Source organism: Poromitra crassiceps (genome assembly GCF_964638095.1).
Source record: "Poromitra crassiceps genome assembly, chromosome: 3".
NCBI classification, from domain to species: domain Eukaryota; kingdom Metazoa; phylum Chordata; class Actinopteri; order Beryciformes; family Melamphaidae; genus Poromitra; species Poromitra crassiceps.
Genome location: NC_139625.1, coordinates 17,382,912 through 17,407,433, shown reverse-complemented (window position 1 = coordinate 17,407,433; position 24,522 = coordinate 17,382,912). Strand labels below are relative to the sequence as shown.

The 24,522-nt window shown below is 44.3% G+C and overlaps 1 protein-coding gene across 1 annotated transcript in view; it reads left to right on the top strand.

Annotated features, from left to right (window-relative positions):
• The window catches only part of LOC310772941 (interleukin-1 receptor accessory protein-like 1), a gene marked incomplete at both ends in the record, with an annotated part of 502,589 nt that overhangs the window by 124,739 nt on the left and 353,328 nt on the right, over positions 1–24,522 (top strand). Inside the window, one exon of the mRNA XM_083632894.1 lies at positions 12,670–12,949. Within this exon, the coding sequence (XP_083489020.1) occupies positions 12,670–12,949 (280 nt within the window). The remainder of the gene's footprint in view (positions 1–12,669; positions 12,950–24,522) is intronic.

Genomic DNA, 24,522 nt, shown 5'->3' with positions numbered 1-24,522 from the left:
TGTAAGGGGCACTGTGTGCAATATCCATATAAGTATGTATTTTATGTTTTACTGAACTGACAGTGTTGAGCTTTTTCTTACGCAAATGCACTCTAAACACTGAAGTAAATCAAAGCAATTTACTTGCCTTTTACCCATTCTGTGACACCTTTTTTCCTTCATTGTGGGGGGAAATGTTCAGCTGTAAAAATGAAATGAGTGGACTGGGCCTTTATTTCTGGTGCTGATTCAGAAGGCAATGACAGAGCCAGGCTGTCCGAGGTTTGGCTGTGAAGCTTGTTCCGTTTTTCTGTTACCAAATACAGCCTTCCTTCCTAAGTGGAGCCCTTCAGGGAGAATTTCTGCTCTGGGTGGACAGGCACTAAGGGCACACGGACAGGCACTAAGGGCACACAGACAGGCACTAAGGGCACACGGACAGGCACTAAGGGCACACGGACAGGCACTAATGGCACACGGACAGGCACTAAGGGCACACGGACAGGCACTAAGGGCACACGGACGGGCACACGGACAGGCACTAATGGCACACGGACAGGCACTAAGGGCACACGGACAGGCACTAATGGCACACGGACAGGCACTAAGGGCACACGGACAGGCACTAAGGGCACACGGACGGGCACACGGACAGGCACTAATGGCACACGGACAGGCACTAAGGGCACACGGACAGGCACTAAGGGCACACGGACAGGCACTAAGGGCACACGGACAGGCACTAAGCGCACACGGACAGGCACTAAGGGCACACGGACGGGCACACGGACAGGCACTAAGGGCACACGGACAGGCACTAAGGGCACACGGACAGGCACTAAGGGCACACAGACAGGCACTAAGGGCGGGCACACGGACAGGCACTAAGGGCACACGGACAGGCACTAATGGCACACGGACAGGCACTAAGGGCACACGGACAGGCACTAAGGGCGGGCACACGGACAGGCACTAAGGGCGGGCACACGGACAGGCACTAAGGGCACACGGACAGGCACTAAGGGCACACGGACAGGCACTAAGGGCACACGGACGGGCACACGGACAAGCACTAATGGCACACGGACAGGCACTAAGGGCACACGGACAGGCACTAATGGCACACGGACAGGCACTAAGGGCACACGGACAGGCACTAAGGGCACACGGACGGGCACACGGACAGGCACTAATGGCACACGGACAGGCACTAAGGGCACACGGACAGGCACTAATGGCACACGGACAGGCACTAAGGGCGGGCACACGGACAGGCACTAAGGGCGGGCACACGGACAGGCACTAAGGGCACACAGACAGGCACTAAGGGCACACTAATGGAACTCTGAATCGAATGCCTCCGAGGTTATCAAGTCCTTTCATCGATGCCGGTATATTTTGCACGTGTGCATTTCAAAAACTCGTGTGTCGTGACGTCAAACTCTGCGTCGACGCTGATGGAAACTCGCAAGGAGTCATGACGGAGAGGAAGAAACGGTCCAAAGTGTGTCTTCATTTCACAAAGAAAGACGACAGTGCTGCTGTAACGTCTGTAAAATGATCATTCCGTGGGTGGAAACACCAGCAATTATGTTGAAACATGTTCTATCCTTTTAAGAGTAGGAGCATTGGAATTGATTTGCAGACAGTCTACACTTTGCTCACACTCGAGAGATAATAAAACCGCTGCGTTGACGTTGAAAACCTGTGTAGGCCTACTTTTTCCCCCCACACAGAAAAAATGTATCATGAATCGGTAACGGCATTGATATCAATACAATTGTGTCAATTCCCATAGAGTAATATTGCTATCAGTATTGTGAGAACAATTGGCCGCCCTTCTTGACCTAGAGAGGCCGCCTGTTTGAAAGGTTGCTAGTTTGATTCACTGACAGTAGGGCGTAACTGTGAGAGGACAGCTGGTGTTATGCTGCACTGCCTATCACTGCCCATCAAAATGCCATTGAGCAAGTCATTGAACCCCAAACTGATGGGCGGGGGCACTGCACTCCGCCCTCTCAAATGAACAGCATATGTTTCAAGGACATTGTGTGTGTGTGTGTGTGTGTGTGTGTGTGTCTGTGTGGGTGTGTGTGTGTGTGTGTGTGTGTGTGTGTGTCTGTGTGTCTGTGTGGGTGTGTGTGTGTGTGTGTGTGTGTGTGTGTGTGGGTGTGTGTGTGTGTCTGTGTGGGTGTGGGTGTGTGTCTGTGTGGGTGTGTGTGTCTGTCTGTCTGTCTGTCTAGGAGAGGTATCGGAAAGATAACTTGTGGTTACCTTATACACTGGCTGGCGTTTTAATATTTCTCCTTGCTCCACCCACTTGTGTGACCTTTTTTACCCTTTTTTTATGACACTCCTGAGTTTCAATGAGGACACACGCTTATGTGTGAAACCATCGCGACTGCGCTTGTCTTACCTGAACATTTCCAACAAGCCTCGGAGTTATTATCGTCCACAAACTAATTAGCAAGTTCTTGATAAGCGAGGGTAGGCCCTTTGTTGCCATGGCAACAGTTAGACCTAATCTCACTGAAAGGATGCCGTTTGATGGCTTGCCAAGCACACAGTGCCTCCTTCAGCGTTTACATCTTTCTATTCGCTTCATGTTTCTTGCCCTTCACTCGTTGTACAAGTTAAGGTCGGTTGAAGATGCACTGCAGCAACTGCAGAGACAACCAGGTCAACCGTGTTACTGTGTTGCTGGTTGGTCTTCCCAGTTGCTCACATGTTATAACCACTTTTTATTGAAACATTTATGTCGTCGGCTGCCAGGTTTAACTGCAGGTAAAACGACCTGTTCGGGCATTCTGTCAAAGCTGCCTCACAGTGGAATGACACGGCTAATGGAACATGTGATGCGCCACATCCAAGCGAGAATTTCACCCTTGGATGCTCATATTATGTTACATGTGTATGTATATATATATATATATATATATATTAGGGGTGGGGGAAAAAATCGATACACCACAGTATCGCGATATTTTGCCGGACGATATTGTATCGATATTTGGACGCCAAGTATTTTTTTTTTTTTTGCAAGCCATGCCAGGCCACCGGGCTACTATAAACTTTAGTTCCAAGGCCAGCAGTAAACAAACGGTAGCATATTTTCATTTTGTTTTAACAGTAACAGTTTTGTCATAACAGTAATTTACAAATTCCCTAGTTACTGAATGGGCTGCACAAGATGTTTTGTGCAAGTGAAGTAAAGTTGCATTGTTCAAAAACTACATAAGTACAGTAGTCCACACACACATCCAGTTAAGGTGGACTGTAAGTAGACTGTAACAAACAGTTCAGTTTGTCAGGTGCATGCAACTATGACATGACTTTATGAAAGTTGTTGGTCTGTGTGTCTACTTGACAATGTTGCTGCAATAAAATGGTTGAAGTCAGATGTACAGACTGAAAAATTGTTCTTATATAAACCAGATGTTGACAAAGTTTTCCTTTGGGGACATAATTTGCAGTTGAAAAAGTAAGAAATCGCAATATATCGAAATATCGCAATATTCAATATATCGCAATATCGATATATCGCAATATCGAAAATATCGCAGTATCGCAATACTATCGTATCGTGACTCAAGTATCGTTTCAGTATCGTATCGTGGGCATCTGGTGATTCCCACCCCTATAATATACAGTATATATATATATAATATTATTATACAGTATATCATCAATCTGTGATGTTCAGTTCATTCCAGGAGTTGGTTTGTGATGATACATTGCAATCTGTGTGCACACTTTTATTCAGCCTGCCTCATCCCCCCTTTACTTCAGTTAAAAAGATTCTTGCCAACCCCCGGAAAACGGCCCTGAGCTTGTTGCATTCAGCAACATGGCTTATAGTATAACCCATATACCGGTACATATATACGCCGTATACAGTATGTGCATTGTGTATAGGTGGATATAGCGGGAGCAACAGCAACAGAGCAAGTTTCTCTGGTTGGGGAAAATGGAGGGTCGCGCGGCTCGTGCCCCCTCACTCAGTCAGAACGCCACATGTCTTGTGGCTGCATTGCATTCTGGTCAACCGAGGCTACTTTTGGTGGAGAAATTGCTCTCTGTGCCTCTTCTCCGATGGACCTCTCCCCCTACATGATTAGTCGAACGTCGGCGCAAACAGTCAGTCTAGAAGAGAATCCCATTCTGAGAGAGGGACTGACCCATTCTGAGAGAGGGACTGACCCATTCTGAGAGAGGGACTGACCCATTCTGAGAGAGGGACTGACCCATTCTGAGAGAGGGACTGACCCATTCTGAGAGAGGGACTGACCCATTCTGAGAGAGGGACTGACCCATTCTGAGAGAGGGACTGACCGCAAAGCCCTGATGAGAAGGCTGAAGAAACCATGTCTGCCATTAAGCTCCATCATCGTAGCTGCACTGGAAAATATCTCCACGTTACATCATATTGCCTATCCCCCTCCCCCCGTAACCCCCCCCCCCCCACCCCCCAATCAGCCCTGCAGATTTACCCCTCCTGTGACTCCTGCACATACCCCCACCTCACCGATTGCAGGCCGAGTTGTTTCTTTGGTAAATAAAACATTTATGGAGGCTCAATTAGCGGAGCCTGTTGAGTGTGCGGCAGCTGTGCTCGCCAGCTGTTTGCAAGGGAAGAGCGATGCGGCGCGGCGGGGTGAGGCGAGGGAAAAGAGGATGTCAGTGACAGAAAGCAGAGTAGGGGAGGGGAGGGGGGGGGGGGGGAGAGAAGTGGAGAAGCAGGCAGACAGTTGTTTTTCATTCTGTTTGGGCCCATTTCGTCTCAACCTGTCAAAATAAAAGATGGCCGCTTGCTTTGACAGTTTCTTAAAAGAGCCGTGCGGGTTTTTGATAAAAGTGTATCTGTAATGAACATAGCTGAAGCTTCTCGGGCAGGCTGAGTAGCTTTGATGGCATGTGTAGGGTATTCCATACGACTATGTGTATTGTATTGAGCATTATTCTGAATGTGGAGAGGATAGGATACCCTCTCAAATGTTATGCGACAAATAGATGCAAAACCACAATTGTGTTTGATTCAAAGACTTACTTAATTGGCTGTATAGAATATTAATCAGCAACTCGAGAACAATCAACGTTTATCTCTGAGATTCCCCCGGTCCATGAGAATTTGGTCAGGGTTAAAGGTCAGTTTGAAATCCAAAAGATAGAAAATAAAGTCTGAGAAGGAAACCATCCCTTCGCTTTCCTCACATGGATGATGCTGATATTTTTCAATCTTGGTAGCTTGTTTTGACTGACAGTTGATCCTTTATTACAGGTCTTAACAGGGGCGGCTGTAGCTCAGGAGGTAGAGCGGGTCGTCACTGATCGCTTTGGATAAAAGAGGTCGGTGGTTCGATTCCCGGCTCCTCGAGTCTGCATGTCGAAGTGTCGTTGGGCAAGATACTGAACCCCAAATTGCTCCTGATGGTGTGCCAGCACCCTGCGTGGGGCAGCTTGCCACCATCAGTGTATGAATGGGTGAATGTACCTACTGATTGTAAAGCGCTTTGGATAAAAGCGCTATATAAATGCAGGCCATTTACCATCTTAACAGGAAGAGCCCTATAGACTGAATCACATCCGGTTAGACAACAACGCAGGCGTTACGTACATACAGTTAAATGGAGCGGAGCAAACTGGGCGGGTAACAACCCAGAGAAAGAGAAAAAGGTTACGCGTAAAACGCATGTTTGATGCCTTCCAATCTTTATTAATTAAAAACACTTTCACCAGCGTTATTTTGGAGACCTAATTTACCTGTTGGGCCAGAGAATAAAAACAATTAACAGCTTGAGTTCACCCCAAACTAGCAGCTCGTGCGACCAGTGGTGAGATATGTCTGTTATGTCCATTTTGTTGACAGTATAAAATAAGCACAGCCAAACGTCAGAGAGGTCGAAGCACCGTGTTGAACTGGCGTATATATCTTTAACGTTACAGTTACGGCTGAAACCCACACACAGAAATAAACAATACACAAGTTTGTGATAGCTCTCCACAATTGAAATAAAAAGGGCAGGTGTCTACCCGGAAGGGACCCGCCTTTGTTGTTAACCTGATGTCACAGTGATGTGGTCTATTGCCCAGCCTCCTTCACACGTACAGCAGAGCAATAGAGGTCCATTGACATGACTGACAACAGCAGCGGAGAGCCGAGGAACGCCTGATAGCCTTAGAAAATGAATGCAGGCGTGGCTTCTAATTTTCTCACTGCGCTTCAGATGGATTTGGAGGTTCAGATGGGCGCCATCACTTCCATTCAGATGGATATTAATGGGGGCTTTGGTAACAGGAGGATACGGCTATCGGCAATAGAATCAATTTATGTATGAGACGGTGACACACGAGTCAACTATAAATATATACTAATGTACAGTCTGGCTGCACGTGGGGAGGGAAGGGAGCATTGATTGAAAGGAGACGTGAATGTGTTGAGTGTTCAGCTTAACATTCCAGCAGATATGGTGGTAATGGAAGGCTTTCTACAGTGTGCCCATTTGCCTTATTTCTCAGTACCCATCAATTGCTAACAGGCGTCTTATGGAGGACACACTTTTCAGACTAAATTGTGAATAATATCATCAACGCTCGCTCTCAAATAAGCGCGGCGGCAAATTCGCGAAGCGTATTTTGCATATATTCAGCATTATCGCACGTTACAAAGACACTTCAAGTGATTTGTGTGAGCTTTACTCGCGTTACATAACGTAACGTAACTGCACCCGATTCATAAACTTGCCCTCCGTTGACATCTCTTTCACATCTGCCTTCGCAGGGACAATAATATGTTGGAGGCGTGAATCTGTGCTAATAGCCTTCATTTACTGTGGTCCTTGTGCTGCTGAGACAAGAAGGGGAGACATTGTGAATGCCTCATGTAGTAGGAAAGTGGCGCTTTGATGGATTATGGTACAAGGATTGCTGGCAATGCACATGAAGAGACGGTGAGATGCCAGCTCTGAAAGTGGCTTTGTCCCCACTGCCACATACTGTAGTGTTTACATGAGTACAGCTCTGAAAGTGGCTTTGTCCCCACTGCCACATACTGTAGTGTTTACATGAGTACAGCTCTGAAAGTGGCTTTGTCCCCACTGCCACATACTGTAGTGTTTACATGAGTACAGCTCTGAAAGTGGCGTTGTCCCCACTGCCACATACTGTAGTGTTTACATGAGTACAGCTCTGAAAGTGGCTTTGTCCCCACTGCCACGTACTGTAGTGTTTACATGAGTACAGCTCTGAAAGTAGCTTTGTCCCCACTGCTACGTACTGTAGTGTTTACATGAGTACAGCTCTGAAAGTGGCTTTGTCCCCACTGCTACGTACTGTAGTGTTTACATGAGTACAGCTCTGAAAGTGGCTTTGTCCCCACTGCCACATACTGTAGTGTTTACATGAGTACAGCTCTGAAAGTGGCTTTGTCCCCACTGCCACATACTGTAGTGTTTACATGAGTACAGCTCTGAAAGTGGCTTTGTCCCCACTGCCACATACTGTAGTGTTTACATGAGTACAGCTCTGAAAGTAGCTTTGTCCCCACTGCTACGTACTGTAGTGTTTACATGAGTACAGCTCTGAAAGTGGCTTTGTCCCCACTGCTACGTACTGTAGTGTTTACATGAGTACAGCTCTGAAAGTGGCTTTGTCCCCACTGCCACATACTGTAGTGTTTACATGAGTACAGCTCTGAAAGTAGCTTTGTCCCCACTGCTACGTACTGTAGTGTTTACATGAGTACAGCTCTGAAAGTAGCTTTGTCCCCACTGCTACGTACTGTAGTGTTTACATGAGTACAGCTCTGAAAGTAGCTTTGTCCCCACTGCTACGTACTGTAGTGTTTACATGAGTACAGCTCTGAAAGTAGCTTTGTCCCCACTGCCACATACTGTAGTGTTTACATGAGTACAGCTCTGAAAGTAGCTTTGTCCCCACTGCTACGTACTGTAGTGTTTACATGATCACAGCTCTGAAAGTAGCTTTGTCCCCACTGCTACGTACTGTAGTGTTTACATGAGTACAGCTCTGAAAGTGGCTTTGTCCCCACTGCCACATACTGTAGTGTTTACATGAGTACAGCTCTGAAAGTGGCTTTGTCCCCACTGCCACGTACTGTAGTGTTTACATGAGTACAGCTCTGAAAGTGGCTTTGTCCCCACTGCCACATACTGTAGTGTTTACATGAGTACAGCTCTGAAAGTGGCTTTGTCCCCACTGCCACATACTGTAGTGTTTACATGAGTACAGCTCTGAAAGTGGCTTTGTCCCCACTGCCACGTACTGTAGTGTTTACATGAGTACAGCTCTGAAAGTGGCTTTGTCCCCACTGCCACATACTGTAGTGTTTTCATGAGTACAGCTCTGAAAGTGGCTTTGTCCCCACTGCCACATACTGTAGTGTTTACATGAGTACAGCTCTGAAAGTGGCTTTGTCCCCACTGCCACATACTGTAGTGTTTACATGAGTACAGCTCTGAAAGTGGCTTTGTCCCCACTGCCACATACTGTAGTGTTTACATGAGTACAGCTCTGAAAGTAGCTTTGTCCCCACTGCTACGTACTGTAGTGTTTACATGAGTACAGCTCTGAAAGTGGCTTTGTCCCCACTGCCACGTACTGTAGTGTTTACATGAGTACAGCTCTGAAAGTGGCTTTGTCCCCACTGCCACGTACTGTAGTGTTTACATGAGTACAGCTCTGAAAGTGGCTTTGTCCCCACTGCCACGTACTGTAGTGTTTACATGAGTACAGCTCTGAAAGTGGCTTTGTCCCCACTGCCACATACTGTAGTGCAGGGGCACTCAATTAAAATTCCTAGAGGTCCAGTTAGAGAAAATGTCCTCAAGCAAAGGTCCGGAACATTGTAACGTAGCTTGCGTTATGATTCAGTGCCATTGAACTTAGGCTACTTCAATGATTGCAGTAGCCTAATGGTACAATGTCTGTATGTAGTCAACGACTGACTGTTAAATCAAAATAAACATCAACAATGTTTATTTAGTTTTCATATTTAACTGGATTAATTATAAATAACTAGCCTACACTAATAATAAATACATGTTCTTTTCTCATTTCAAGTAAAATAATGGCTGCATTTAAAAATAACATACAACAGAGTGCTTTGGGAAAATGTGCATCTTAAAAGTGTTTTAATTTGAGAAAGAAAATCTTCTTTTCTTCCCTTAACTCCACCTTTTCTCTTGAGAGAAGTGAGCTCCCTATCTGTCTATTTATCTATCTATCTATCTATCTATCTATCTATCTGTCTGTCTGTCTGTCTGTCTGTCTGTCTGTCTGTCTGTCTGTCGATCGTTCGCAATGCAAACGTCACATGCGTTGGGCAGTGAATGTGTGAGTGTGCCCTCAGTCTGGATTTGAGTGTGTTTGCTCGTGTGGCGCTTTCATAGACAGGTTAGGATCGCATCGCACTTCACATGAGACATACTGCCTGGTTTTGAGCTGCCCGTGAGAACAATGAATGAACATGTAAGAGTCTGCCTGCTCCGGATTAAAACAAAATCTTTGTTTTTGCGGTGTACTCGTTTCTTTTGAGCACGTCATGTGAAATTACTTCTATCTCTCACGTTTCTCAGAGTCTTGCGCCTCTACTCCGTCAGTGTGTCAGACACTCTCTCGCACTGGAACCGACTGGAACAGGCACAATCGAATCGGATATTTGATTGGCTGAGTAGCATCACGTGTGATGATTTACAGCGCATGCATTGGTCTGTGAGCTTCCTGGCAGATTAAACCAGTACCGTAAAGGGTAGAAAAGCATGTGCCGGTTAAAAAAGAAAAGCTCGGTGAAATGTAACAATTCTCAATACAATGATTTGTAGGTTATAGGGCTCGGTCCGGATAGGACGGCGTCTGGGTCCGGATGCGGACCGGAGTCCGGACTTTGGGGATCGCTGCTGTAGTGTTTACATGAGTACAGCTCTGAAAGTGGCTTTGTCCCCACTGCTACATACTGTAGTGTTTACATGAGTACAGCTCTGAAAGTGGCTTTGTCCCCACTGCCACATACTGTAGTGTTTACATGAGTACAGCTCTGAAAGTGGCTTTGTCCCCACTGCCACATACTGTAGTGTTTACATGAGTACAGCTCTGAAAGTGGCTTTGTCCCCACTGCCACGTACTGTAGTGTTTACATGAGTACAGCTCTGAAAGTGGCTTTGTCCCCACTGCCACATACTGTAGTGTTTACATGAGTACAGCTCTGAAAGTGGCTTTGTCCCCACTGCCACGTACTGTAGTGTTTACATGAGTACAGCTCTGAAAGTGGCTTTGTCCCCACTGCCACGTACTGTAGTGTTTACATGAGTACAGCTCTGAAAGTGGCTTTGTCCCCACTGCCACATACTGTAGTGTTTACATGAGTACAGCTCTGAAAGTGGCTTTGTCCCCACTGCCACGTACTGTAGTGTTTACATGAGTACAGCTCTGAAAGTAGCTTTGTCCCCACTGCCACGTACTGTAGTGTTTACATGAGTACAGCTCTGAAAGTAGCTTTGTCCCCACTGCCACATACTGTAGTGTTTACATGAGTACAGCTCTGAAAGTGGCTTTGTCCCCACTGCTACTGTACGTACTGTAGTGTTTACATGATTACAGCTCTGAAAGTGGCTTTGTCCCCACTGCTACGTACTGTAGTATTTACATGAGTACAGCTCTGAAAGTGGCTTTGTCCCCACTGCCACATACTGTAGTGTTTACATGAGTACAGCTCTGAAAGTGGCTTTGTCCCCACTGCCACGTACTGTAGTGTTTACATGATTACAGCTCTGAAAGTGGCTTTGTCCCCACTGCCACATACTGTAGTGTTTACATGAGTACAGCTCTGAAAGTGGCTTTGTCCCCACTGCCACATACTGTAGTGTTTACATGAGTACAGCTCTGAAAGTGGCTTTGTCCCCACTGCCACATACTGTAGTGTTTACATGAGTACAGCTCTGAAAGTGGCTTTGTCCCCACTGCCACGTACTGTAGTGTTTACATGATTACAGCTCTGAAAGTGGCTTTGTCCCCACTGCCACATACTGTAGTGTTTACATGAGTACAGCTCTGAAAGTGGCTTTGTCCCCACTGCCACATACTGTAGTGTTTACATGAGTACAGCTCTGAAAGTGGCTTTGTCCCCACTGCCACATACTGTAGTGTTTACATGAGTACAGCTCTGAAAGTGGCTTTGTCCCCACTGCCACGTACTGTAGTGTTTACATGAGTACAGCTCTGAAAGTGGCTTTGTCCCCACTGCCACGTACTGTAGTGTTTACATGAGTACAGCTCTGAAAGTGGCTTTGTCCCCACTGCCACATACTGTAGTGTTTACATGAGTACAGCTCTGAAAGTGGCTTTGTCCCCACTGCTACGTACTGTAGTGTTTACATGAGTACAGCTCTGAAAGTGGCTTTGTCCCCACTGCCACATACTGTAGTGTTTACATGAGTACAGCTCTGAAAGTGGCTTTGTCCCCACTGCCACGTACTGTAGTGTTTACATGAGTACAGCTCTGAAAGTAGCTTTGTCCCCACTGCCACATACTGTAGTGTTTACATGATTACAGCTCTGAAAGTAGCTTTGTCCCCACTGCCACATACTGTAGTGTTTACATGAGTACAGCTCTGAAAGTAGCTTTGTCCCCACTGCCACATACTGTAGTGTTTACATGAGTACAGCTCTGAAAGTAGCTTTGTCCCCACTGCCACATACTGTAGTGTTTACATGATTACAGCTCTGAAAGTAGCTTTGTCCCCACTGCCACATACTGTAGTGTTTACATGAGTACAGCTCTGAAAGTGGCTTTGTCCCCACTGCTACGTACTGTAGTGTTTACATGATTACAGCTCTGAAAGTGGCTTTGTCCCCACTGCTACGTACTGTAGTGTTTACATGAGTACAGCTCTGAAAGTGGCTTTGTCCCCACTGCCACATACTGTAGTGTTTACATGAGTACAGCTCTGAAAGTGGCTTTGTCCCCACTGCTACGTACTGTAGTGTTTACATGAGTACAGCTCTGAAAGTAGCTTTGTCCCCACTGCCACATACTGTAGTGTTTACATGAGTACAGCTCTGAAAGTAGCTTCGTCCCCACTGCCACATACTGTAGTGTTTACATGAGTACAGCTCTGAAAGTGGCTTTGTCCCCACTGCCACATACTGTAGTGTTTACATGAGTACAGCTCTGAAAGTGGCTTTGTCCCCACTGCTACGTACTGTAGTGTTTACATGAGTACAGCTCTGAAAGTGGCTTTGTCCCCACTGCTACGTACTGTAGTGTTTACATGAGTACAGCTCTGAAAGTGGCTTTGTCCCCACTGCCACATACTGTAGTGTTTTCATGAGTACAGCTCTGAAAGTGGCTTTGTCCCCACTGCCACGTACTGTAGTGTTTACATGAGTACAGCTCTGAAAGTGGCTTTGTCCCCACTGCCACATACTGTAGTGTTTACATGAGTACAGCTCTGAAAGTGGCTTTGTCCCCACTGCCACATACTGTAGTGTTTACATGAGTACAGCTCTGAAAGTGGCTTTGTCCCCACTGCTACGTACTGTAGTGTTTTCATGATTACAGCGCTTCTTCTCTGTCGTGCTTTGTGATGATGCAAATTGGCGTTGTCTTTCTGCAACCCCATAAGCACTTTGGTCGTCGCTCCCCTAATTGTGCCCTTCTCCCTTCTTCTCTTTCAGTGGACGGCTGCACGGATTGGTCAGTGGACTACCTGAAATACAAGGTGCTTTTGGGGGAACCTGTGCGGATCAAGTGTGCTTTATTCTATGGATATATCCGAGCCAACTACACCCATGCGCAGAGTGCGGGACTTAGCCTTATGTGGTACAAAAGTACGGGGCATGGGGACTTTGAGGAGCCCATCAGTTTCGACGGCACACGGATGAGCAAGGAGGAGGACGCCATATGGTTTCGACCAGCCGAGTTGGAAGATGTGGGACACTATTCCTGCGTCCTGAGGTAAGCTATGTTAGCTTTATGTACTCCCTAAGCCAATATAATATGTGGGACACTATTCCTACATCCTGAGGTAAGCTACGTTAGCTTTATGTCTACTCCATAAGCCAGAATAAGATGTGGGACACTATTCCTGCGTCCTGAGGTAAGCTACGTTAGCTTTATGTACTACATAAGCCAGTATAAGATGTGGGACACTATTCCTACATCCTGAGGTAAGCGTTAGCTTTATGTACTACATAATCCAGTATAAGATGTGGGACTCTATTCCTACATCCTGAGGTAAGCGTTAGCTTTATGTACTCCATAAGCCAGTATAAGATGTGGGACACTATTCCTACATCCTGAGGTAAGCGTTAGCTTTATGTACTCCATGAGCCAGTATAAGATGTGGGACACTATTCCTGTGTCTTGAGGTAAGCTACATTAGCTTTACAGTATGTACTCCATAAGCCAGTATAAGATGTGGGACACTATTCCTGTGTCTTGAGGTAAGCTACGTTAGCTTTATGTACTCCATGAGCCAGTATAAGATGTGGGACACTATTCCTGCATCCTGAGGTAAGCTACATTAGCTTTATGTACTCCATGAGCCAGTATAAGATGTGGGACACTATTCCTGTGTCTTGAGGTAAGCTACATTAGCTTTATGTACTCCATAAGCCAGTATAAGATGTGGGACACTATTCCTGCGTCCTGAGCAGGGTGGAATTTTTCATCGTTTTAGGAGCAAGGCCATTTGGCCTTCGGCGTGACAATTTTCTTTAGGGCACAAGGCCACATGCCAGGGTACAAAGGCCATTGCTCTATTAACATTGTGAAGAGTGATTTTTCTGAAATGTGTGTTAAAATGAGCCAATTACACATCCTTTGTATAGGGCAGGCTACAGTACATTAAACTGAGACCACTGCAGGCTGGTAGCAGGGCACTGCCAAGGTGGCCTTAGGGATCTCAGGGCATCAAGCCAGAAGGAGGAGCAACGGGGGCCATGGTCTCCGTGGCCTCCAAGTAATTCCCACCCTGGTCCTGAGGTAAGCTATGCTAGCTTTATGTACTCCATAAGATGTGGGACACTATTCCTGTGTCCTGAGGTAAGCTACGTTAGCTTTATGTACTCCATAAGCCACTATTACCTGGAGGCATACTGCTCCGTTCAATGCTATCGAATTTCATAGGCATTTTTATTGTATTGCCTGCCTTCAAATGCATTCACTCTTTTACTATAAGGGAGTCCTCCCCCTTTGTGGTTGTTTTCCCAGCAGAGCATCAGTAAGTGATGGGTAAGATGAGTTTTCCGGACCCCTGTGGACATAAATAAAGCTATTTTAAAGTCCTCCCCTGTTGATTTCTAATGAAATCTCTCATCTCCATCCAAAAGAGCATTGGACCTGAGTCCACCGAGCGTCGTCTAACAGCGTGAGGCCCCTTTGCTTCACTTAACATGCGGGAATTATTTCTTCATTCTCCTCCGGGGGACAATAAGCTATTAGGTGCAATTGGTAGATCCGTAACTGTTCGGCCTTCAGAAGTCCTCTTTCCGAAACGTGAAAGAGGGAGACCGGAGATGAAGGAGAATGGACAGTAATTTACCACGGGGAGACTGAGGAAGGGAGGGGGGGGAAAGGCAGCTGAGATAAAAGAGAGGAAAAAGCAGGGGATTTGTACTATCTTCCTTTTCCACTTGTCTGATGGTGGAGGTAGACAATTGTTTGATTTATGAGTTCTATAATGTGCGGAAATGTCTGCCTTCCCAAGCTCATATTGGCAGAAGTTTTCATTAACATGGAGGTCATCCGTGGTCAGTCAAAAAGAAGGTCAAAGCCAGTGTCTCGGAGCCCATAACAAGTTTTTACTTCCACAAGACAAGAGGACACTTTGAAACGCATCTTTCGGGAAGACGGGGACGTAATCTCTTTAGGATTCATGCAAATCCGCATAAAACGTCGAGCACCCGTCAAGAGTCTGGTCTGTCGGCATCATAAGTATGATGTATTCAATCAGCCAGAAATGTTTTATTATTCCCATTTCAGCGTCAACGCAAATGATTGTGGACATGAGTCATGCTGGCAAAAGAGTGAATGTGCTCTCAAACACTTGGAGTCAGCGCAACGTCGTCTCTCAATTCAGCTAAGAGAATTTGGCCGTTGCCGTTCAACGCCATTAGCATTCTTCCCTTTTGCTGCGGCGGGCGCCATGAATGGGAGCGGGCAGCACCGATCCAGTCGTTCTCTATTCAGCGATGTTGGCAGCGTTTGCCGGAGGTAGACAATCAGTCAGCTCCGAGTTATTGTGTAATCACGCAGAAAGTAGAGCCATGAGATTTGATTTGGAGCAGCAGTGTGGCTTTGTCGCCAGTCTCCACTCTCCGCCATTCACAAGCACATTAAGGGGCAACACTCATTTTGCCCATCATGGAGAGAAATAACAATGTTTCTGAATACGAGCTCTTTTTTCCTTTGGCTGTCTATATAGGCACTTCTTTGTTATGACTATGGTTGCTTGCTAGGGCTGTCTTCGACTCAGAATTATGTCAGTCGAATCAGATTTGGCTGTTCAATACGAATAGTCGACAGTTCTTTTTTCTATTCCTAATAAGACTAATAAGACTGGTAATCAGAAAATCCATTGGCATGAGCTGGTAATTAATAGGCTGATACCCAAATATGCTATGTATCATGATCTATTTGTGAGAAACCAAGTCATTATTATATAAAATTAGACATGAGGCACCCCCATTTGAAATGATCCTTGTTTCATAACCCCATTTTGCGACTATTTGACTGTGAGCTTGGCAGTGGAATCAGAATCAGGCGCCTTCCCACGAATCGTCCAATCATCGACTATTTGGGGTCACCCCACTTCGTCCAGGATTTTTTTCCCCTTTTTTTTTTTTTGTGGATGTTAGCATTCTTAATGCTCTTACAACGCTTACATCTCACAGTGACAGTTCATTACAGTTTCCCACTTAAATGTAATCAAAATGTATTTTATTTGCAACTTTGACATTTAATTACACAGTCGTCATTGATGCCGCAATCAACTTCCTTGATTGTGAGTGTTAATTAAGGCATCAAACGCCACCTCCGTTGCAGCTGGGGCCGTTGAGAAAATCAGCCACGCATTATCACAGAAAACACACACACACATGATCTGCTGATTAGCTATGATAAGAGTACGCTATCATACGCATGCTCCCATGAGCCCGTGATGTGAGTGCATGCGATGCCACGATGTAATTGTTTTTGAAGGAGCACCATGTTTACTGCCACTTGGATGGAGTCTGTTTGTTTCTCTCTGCTGTAACATATTAGTCCTCTTCCACAGCCTGGCAATCAGCCCTGTGGCTTCATTGCATTGGATGGAGCTATTCACTGAAAAGATGTCAGTTACAGCTAAGATCAGCATTACAAACAGTAAAGCCAGTCATTCTCACATTTGACACATCTTCCCTGGGAACATAATCATACCAAACGTAAAGGTTTGACTTTGGATTGCTCTGCGGGTGGGAAGCCAGATTAAGGGTATGTGTCCTGGTCACTGTGCTAGCGCCTCCTCTGGTCGGTCTGTGTGTTGTGGGGGGGGAGGCGAACTGGAAGAATAGCGTGATCCTCCCACTCGCTATGCCCCACCGGTGAAACTCCTCGCTGGCAGGTGACAAGAAGCAACTGGCGACCGCACATGTATCGGAGGAAGCATGTGCTAGTCTACAACTCTCCCCAGATGGGCAGAGGGGGTGGAGCAATGACCATCCCAGTCGTTGCTCCAGGGGGAATTGAGAGAGAGAGAGAGAAAAAAAAACAATCACTTGTCAAAAGATCTTTCTACTGCTTGGCCATGCAGCTCACCCAGCTGAGGAAATAAACTGAATAGTGTTCAGTATTGCCTGTGCTTGATTATATAGTAATAACGTATTAACCTTGTAGGTAAAGGGAATTAAACTGAATAGTGACAGTGTTGCCTGTGTTTGATTATATAGTAACAAACTGAATACTGTTCAGTATTGCCTGTGGTTGATTATATAGTAACAAACTGAATAGTGTTCAGTGTTGCCTGAGCTTGATTATATAGTAACAAACTGAATAGTGTTCAGTATTGCCTGTGGTTGATTATATAGTAACAAACTGAATAGTGTTCAGTGTTGCCTGAGCTTGATTATATAGTAACAAACTGAATAGTGTTCAGTATTGCCTGAGCTTGATTATATAGTAATACACTGAATAGTGTTCAGTATTGCCTGTGCTTGATTATATAGTAACAAACTGAATAGTGTTCAGTGTTGCCTGTGCTTGATTATATAGTAACAAACTGAATAGTGTTCAGTATCGCCTGTGGTTGATTATATAGTAACAAACTGAATACTGTTCAGTATTGCCTGTGGTTGATTATATAGTAACAAACTGAATAGTGTTCAGTGTTGCCTGAGCTTGATTATATAGTAACAAACTGAATAGTGTTCAGTATTGCCTGAGCTTGATTATATAGTAATACACTGAATAGTGTTCAGTATTGCCTGTGCTTGATTATATAGTAACAAACTGAATAGTGTTCAGTGTTGCCTGTGCTTGATTATATAGTAACAAACTGAATAGTGTTCAGTATCGCCTGTGGTTGATTATATAGTAACAAACTGAATAGTGTTCAGTGTTGCCTGAGCTTGATTATATAGTAATACACTGAATAGTGTTCAGTATTGCCTGAGCTTGATTATATAGTAATACACTGAATAGTGTTCAGTGTTGCCTGTGCTTGATTATATAGTAATACACTGAATAGTGTTCAGTGTTGCCTGAGCTTGATTATATAGTAATACACTGAATAGTAGGGGTGGGGGGAAAAATCGATTCACCTAAGTATCGCGATTTTTAATGTCACGATTTTTTGGATCGATCTTTTATTCCAGAATCGATAATCGCAAATTTAATTTTTTTTTTTTTTTTTTTTTTTTTTTTTTTTTGGTGCTTGCAGTCAGGCCACTCACTGAACAGCAGGCCAGGCGCCGCCTACTGGTTTACTAGTGGTTTTATTACTTTATTAGTTAGTCTGAAGTAATAATTACACTTCAGGGTTAAAGTGGGTGCATCTCATTGTAAAATTGGACTTCAAACGGCCCAAATCTGGCTTCAAACGGCCCAAATTTCACGCGCGTTGGCCCATATCGGCCTGGCCTGCTTGGTATCTAATGCCCGGCCTGAATTATGATCCCAGTCCGCCCCTGTTTTTAACTATATCGCCCAGCCCTACTCATGATATATAATATACAGTCTCTAGTGTATGATTCAACTTTTCCCATGTTCTAATCTAGTGTAAAAAAGCAAACAAACTGAAAAAAGAAAAGAAAAAAATAAACAAAAATCGCAATAAATCGTAATATCGAATCGCAATAATCGTAGAATCGCAATACTTAAGAATCGCAATATAAATCGAATCGGCACCCAAGAATCGTGATAGTATCGAATCGGGAGATAAGTGAATCGCCACAGCCCTACTGAATAGTGTTCAGTGTTGCCTGTGCTTGATTATATAGTAACACACTGAATAGTGTTCAGTGTTGCCTGTGCTTGATTATATAGTAATAAACTGAATAGTGTTCAGTGTTGCCTGAGCTTGATTATATAGTAATACACTGAATAGTGTTCATTATTGCCTGTGCTTGATTATATAGTAATACACTGAATAGTGTTCAGTGTTGCCTGTGCTTGATTATATAGTAACAAACTGAATAGTGTTCAGTATCGCCTGTGGTTGATTATATAGTAACAAACTGAATAGTGTTCAGTGCTGCCTGAGCTTGATTATATAGTAATACACTGAATAGTGTTCAGTATTGCCTGCCTGTGCTTGATTATATAGTAACAAACTGAATAGTGTTCAGTATCGCCTGTGGTTGATTATATAGTAACAAACTGAATAGTGTTCAGTGTTGCCTGAGCTTGATTATATAGTAATACACTGAATAGTGTTCAGTGTTCCCTCTGCTTGATTATATAGTAAATACACTGAATAGTGTTCAGTGTTGCCTGAGCTTGATTATATAGTAACAAACTGAATAGTGTTCAGTGTTGCCTGAGCTTGATTATATAGTAATACACTGAATAGTGTTCAGTGTTGCCTGTGCTTGATTATATAGTAACAAACTGAATAGTGTTCAGTGTTCCCTCTGCTTGATTATATAGTAAATACACTGAATAGTGTTCAGTGTTGCCTGTGCTTGATTATATAGTAACAAATGAATAGTGTTCAGTATCGCCTGCGGTTGATTATATAGTAACAAACTGAATAGTGTTCAGTATCGCCTGTGCTTGATTATATAGTAATAAACTGAATAGTGTTCAGTGTTGCCTGTGCTTGATTATATAGTAATACACTGAATAGTGTTCAGTGTTGCCTGTGCTTGATTATATAGTAATAAACTGAATAGTGTTCAGTTTTGCCTGTGCTTGATTATATAGTAATACACTGAATAGTGTTCAGTGTTGCCTGTGCTTGATTATATAGTAATAAACTGAATAGTGTTCAGTGTTGCCTGTGCTTGATTATATAGTAATAAACTGAATAGTGTTCAGTGTTGCCTGTGCTTGATTATATAGTAATAAACTGAATAGTGTTCAGTTTTGCCTGTGCTTGATTATATAGTAATAAACTGAATAGTGTTCAGTGTTGCCTGTGCTTGATTATATAGTAATAAACTGAATAGTGTTCAGTTTTGCCTGTGCTTGATTATATAGTAATACACTGAATAGTGTTCAGTGTTGCCTGTGCTTGATTATATAGTAATAAACTGAATAGTGTTCAGTGTTGCCTGTGCTTGATTATATAGTAATAAACTGAATAGTGTTCAGTGTTGCCTGTGCTTGATTATATAGTAATAAACTGAATAGTGTTCAGTTTTGCCTGTGCTTGATTATATAGTAATACACTGAATAGTGTTCAGTGTTGCCTGTGCTTGATTATATAGTAATAAACTGAATAGTGTTCAGTGTTGCCTGTGCTTGATTATATAGTAATAAACTGAATAGTGTTCAGTGTTGCCTGTGCTTGATTATATAGTAACAAACTAGGGATGCACCGATATGAAAGTTTTGGCCGATGCCGATAACCGATATTAACATTGCTGTTATGGCCGATAACCGATATTTACCGATGTCGATATGATCTGTATAAAACCACATTTTTATGATCATCACATTTTGTACATACTGAAAAACACATGTTAACACTGAATTTGAAAAAGTTATGCATTTATTTATTTGCAAAGCCTTTGGAAAAGCCCATAAATCATAGATTTACTGCATTATTTCATATCAATGTGAAGAATTTGGCTGATAATGATAACCGATATTAACATTGCAACATCTGACCGATACCGATATGACCGATATGTTAAAAAATGACTAACATCGGCTGATACCGATATGATTGCCGATATATCGTGCATCCCTATAACAAACTGAATAGTGTTCAGTGTTGCCTGTGCTTGATTATATAGTAACAAACTGAATAGTGTTCAGTGTTGCCTGTGCTTGATTATATAGTAACAAACTGAATAGTGTTCAGTGTTGCCTGTGCTTGATTATATAGTAATAAACTGAATAGTGTTCAGTGTTGCCTGTGCTTGATTATATAGTAATAACTTATTAACCTTGTAGGTAGAGGGCGTTTTCTCTTGACTGGCTCATTAGTCAGCTCCATACAGCAGCATGCAGTGGCTTTTAACAGGGGGAAGGGCTTGCTTAAAAGGCTAGGATGGATTAGGTTATTGGATATTGTGCATGGACGTGTGTGCGTGTGTGTGCGTGTGCGTGTGTGTGTGCATGTGCGTGTGTGTGTGTGTGTGTGTGTGTGTGGGGGGCATGTTTAGTTTAATGCAGCCGGCACAGTGTGTTCTGAAGCAATGCAGCAGAATCGACCACATGGGACCATCAAATTAGAATGATTTATAGTCCTGTGTATTGGAATATAAGTTACAGTTCTGTTGAGTGGAGCCACAGTAATATATGGACGGGGGCGGGGCTCAATCCTCCAAGTCTGGATGATTGACAAATCAGTGGATTCTGGGAAACAGGCTTCCCATTGCATCTCGCTTTCTCATACGCCGTGCCCAAATCTTCTCAAATACATTCTATACACAGTATACCTTGAATTAATAACATTATATATCGCATTTACATGTTGTGCATCATCACAGAGCCACTCCCAAGTACACCTGCAGTAATAACCAGTGTTGAGCAAGTTACTGAAAATTAGTACTCAGTTCAAAAAGTAATTGAATTACGTAATAATAGTAATTAGTTACTAGGGAAAACCAAATGTTGACAATCTGATTTGACTAACACAACGGTGTGTAGCGCCATTATGGACTCATTATTGACTCATTTCAATTATCCGTCGCCGCAGCCAAATCAGAGGATTTCTCTCTTCTTTTGTCTTATCTATGCAAGCCTATAGATGATCAGTGCTTGCATATGTTAACATATCACATTTGGATTAGGCTGTTGGCAGCGTTTCTTTTTCCTTCAGGATCCTCACTCTTTTGAAGCAAGGAGGAACCTAGGGAATTAAGAGTCCTCGGCTTCGGAACAAATGAATCATCGCAGAACAATACATCATCTCTCCGTGGACATTTCATACTTGTGCAGATGTTGTAACAATCGGATCCCAATTACTATGGCGTTTCATAATGTTATTTTCTCAGTCCAAGTATTGACAATGACTAGTTAGCCAGCATAAATGGTTAACACATTTGATATAATAACGTAGACTATTTTGCCCTATAGACAACATATGACTTTATATTGGGGGTTTTTACAGTATAATGTGTTTTTTTTGCAGTATTTATTCACATTTTCCCTTTTTGCATTAAGCAACCAGTACTTTACTGTTATTATTCCTTGGGATTACAATAAAAAAGCCAGATGGCTCATAACTAGCTTGGTAAAACCATACTGATAACATGATCTCACATTCTGTTTCGTTCTGCAGATCAGTCTGTCCTCCAGCCTGCCCACAGTGATTTCAGTGGGCGGGAGTACTTGCCTTGACAGACAACTCCTTCAGCCAATCAGCGTTGCCAAATCCAATCCCAAATCCACTTCTGCAATAGAGAGGAAAAGTGACCGCCTACTTCCTGCTTCAGCACTGTACCAGAGATTTTTATCCGCCATTTATTTTCCCATAGACATTTCGTAAAATGCTTGTAAAAATAGTTTTACTTCGTCAAACCAAACTGCTCAGCTATATTCAGAATCGGGAGAGACCATAGAACATTTCACTCAGACCAAAACTTAAATGTTTTTATTTATTTTTATCTTTAAATCTGCAATTCTTTTACGTTTTGGTCCGAGTTAAATGTTATGTGGTCTCTCCCCTTTCTAAATATATCTGAACCGTTTGTTTTGAACAAGTAAAGCTATTTTTACAAGCATTTTACGAAATGTCCATGGGAAAATAAATGGTGGATAAAAATCTCTGGTACAGTGCTGAAGCAGGAAGTAGGCGGTCACTTTGCCTCTCTATAACTACACTTATGCCTGTTTTTACTCGTTGCTTTGGGAGCCACCATACTGTTTTGCCAGTGGTGTCCCTCATTGGCTGGTTACGTTGTCAACTATGAGGCAGATCCCTGATTGGCCCGTGCACTTTGTAATTTCTGGAAATCGCTGTGGGCGGACTGGACCCCAGACTGATCCACAGAACGAAACAATGTTTTACCTGCCTAGCTCATAACTGGTACATTTACAGAAATATTGACCAGTGGGCATTGCCCCTGTAAAACTAACCATATTGACCAGTGGGCATTGCCCCTGTAAAACTAACCATATTGACCAGTGGGCATTGCCCCTGTAAAACTAACCATATTGACCAGTGGGCATTGCCCCTGTAAAACTAACCATATTGACCAGTGGGCATTGTCCCTGTAAAACTAACCATATTCTACTCGATCTGAGCGCAGCCTTTGATACTGTGAACCACTCCATCCTCCTCCAAAGGCTGCGCCAACTGGGTGTTGAGGGCACCGCACTGGACTGGCTCACCTCATACCTCACCGACAGACAACAATTCATCTCCCTCTCCGGTCATTCCTCCACCCTCTCCTCTGTTTTGCAGGGGGTCCCCCAGGGCTCAGTCCTCGGCCCCCTGCTCTTCCTCTGTTACATACTCCCCCTTGGTCACATCATCCGTCAATTCAACCTGGACTTCCACTGCTACGCTGACGACACTCAGCTCTACATCACCACCAAATCCCTCCAGAACCCACCCCTCACCCACATCGAAAACTGCATATCCGCAATAAAAACCTGGCTAACCCACAACTTCCTCCAACTCAACAGCGACAAAACTGAACTCCTCCTCATTGGCACCAAATCCACCCTCAATAAAACCGGACCCATCACCCTCACCATTGACGACTCCATCATCACTCCCTCCCCCCTGGCACGCAACCTTGGTTTCATCCTGGACCCCACCCTCTCCTTCGATCCCCATGTCAGCTCCGTTGTTAAAACCTCATACTTTCATCTCCGCAACATCGCTAAAATCAGACACTGCCTCTCCCCCCCTGCTGCTCTATCCCTCATCCATGCCTTCATCTCCTCCCGCCTTGATTATTGCAACTCCCTCCTCACTGGCATCACCTCCCGTTCCCTCCATAGACTCCAGATGGTACAAAACTCAGCTGCTCGCCTGCTCACTCACACCCGGTCCCGCGATCACATCACCCCTGTCCTCCACTCTCTCCACTGGCTCCCCGTTAAGCAACGCATTGACTTCAAATTACTCCTCCTCACCTTCAAAGCCCTCCACAGCCTAGCCCCCCCCTACCTGACTGACCTCCTCATCCCCCATCGCCCCTCCCGTACACTCCGATCCTCTTCTACTGCCACCCTCACCATCCCCCCATCCAGACTCAAAACCTTCGGCGACCGTGCTTTCTCCCGCGCTGCACCCCGACTTTGGAACTCCCTCCCCCAGACCGTCCGAGACTCTCCCTCACTCCCCACTTTCAAAACCCGACTCAAAACCTACCTGTTCTCCCAAGCCTACAACCTCCCCTACCCCTGACCACCTCCTCCAAACCATAGCTCCAAACCATCACCCATCCCCCCCCCTCTTCCTCCCTCCTGTTATCTTCCTCCCCTCTGCTTCTCCATACTACCTGCCCTGTTCCCTGTAACTGTTGCCTGTTACTTGTATCTGTTGCCTGTTTTGTTCCCTGTTGCTTGTCTCTTGTTCTCTGTTAAGCGTCTTTGGGTCTGGAAAAGCGCTATATAAAATAAATGAATTATTATTATTATTATTGACCAGTGGGCATTGTCCCTGTAAAACTAACCATATTGACCAGTGGGCATTGTCCCTGTAAAACTAACCATATTGACCAGTGGGCATTGTCCCTGTAAAACTAACCATATTGACCAGTGGGCATTGCCCCTGTAAAACTAACCATATTGACCAGTGGGCATTGCCCCTGTAAAACTAACCATATTGACCAGTGGGCATTGCCCCTGTAAAACTAACCATATTGACCAGTGGGCATTGCCCCTGTAAAACTAACCATATTGACCAGTGGGCATTGCCCCTG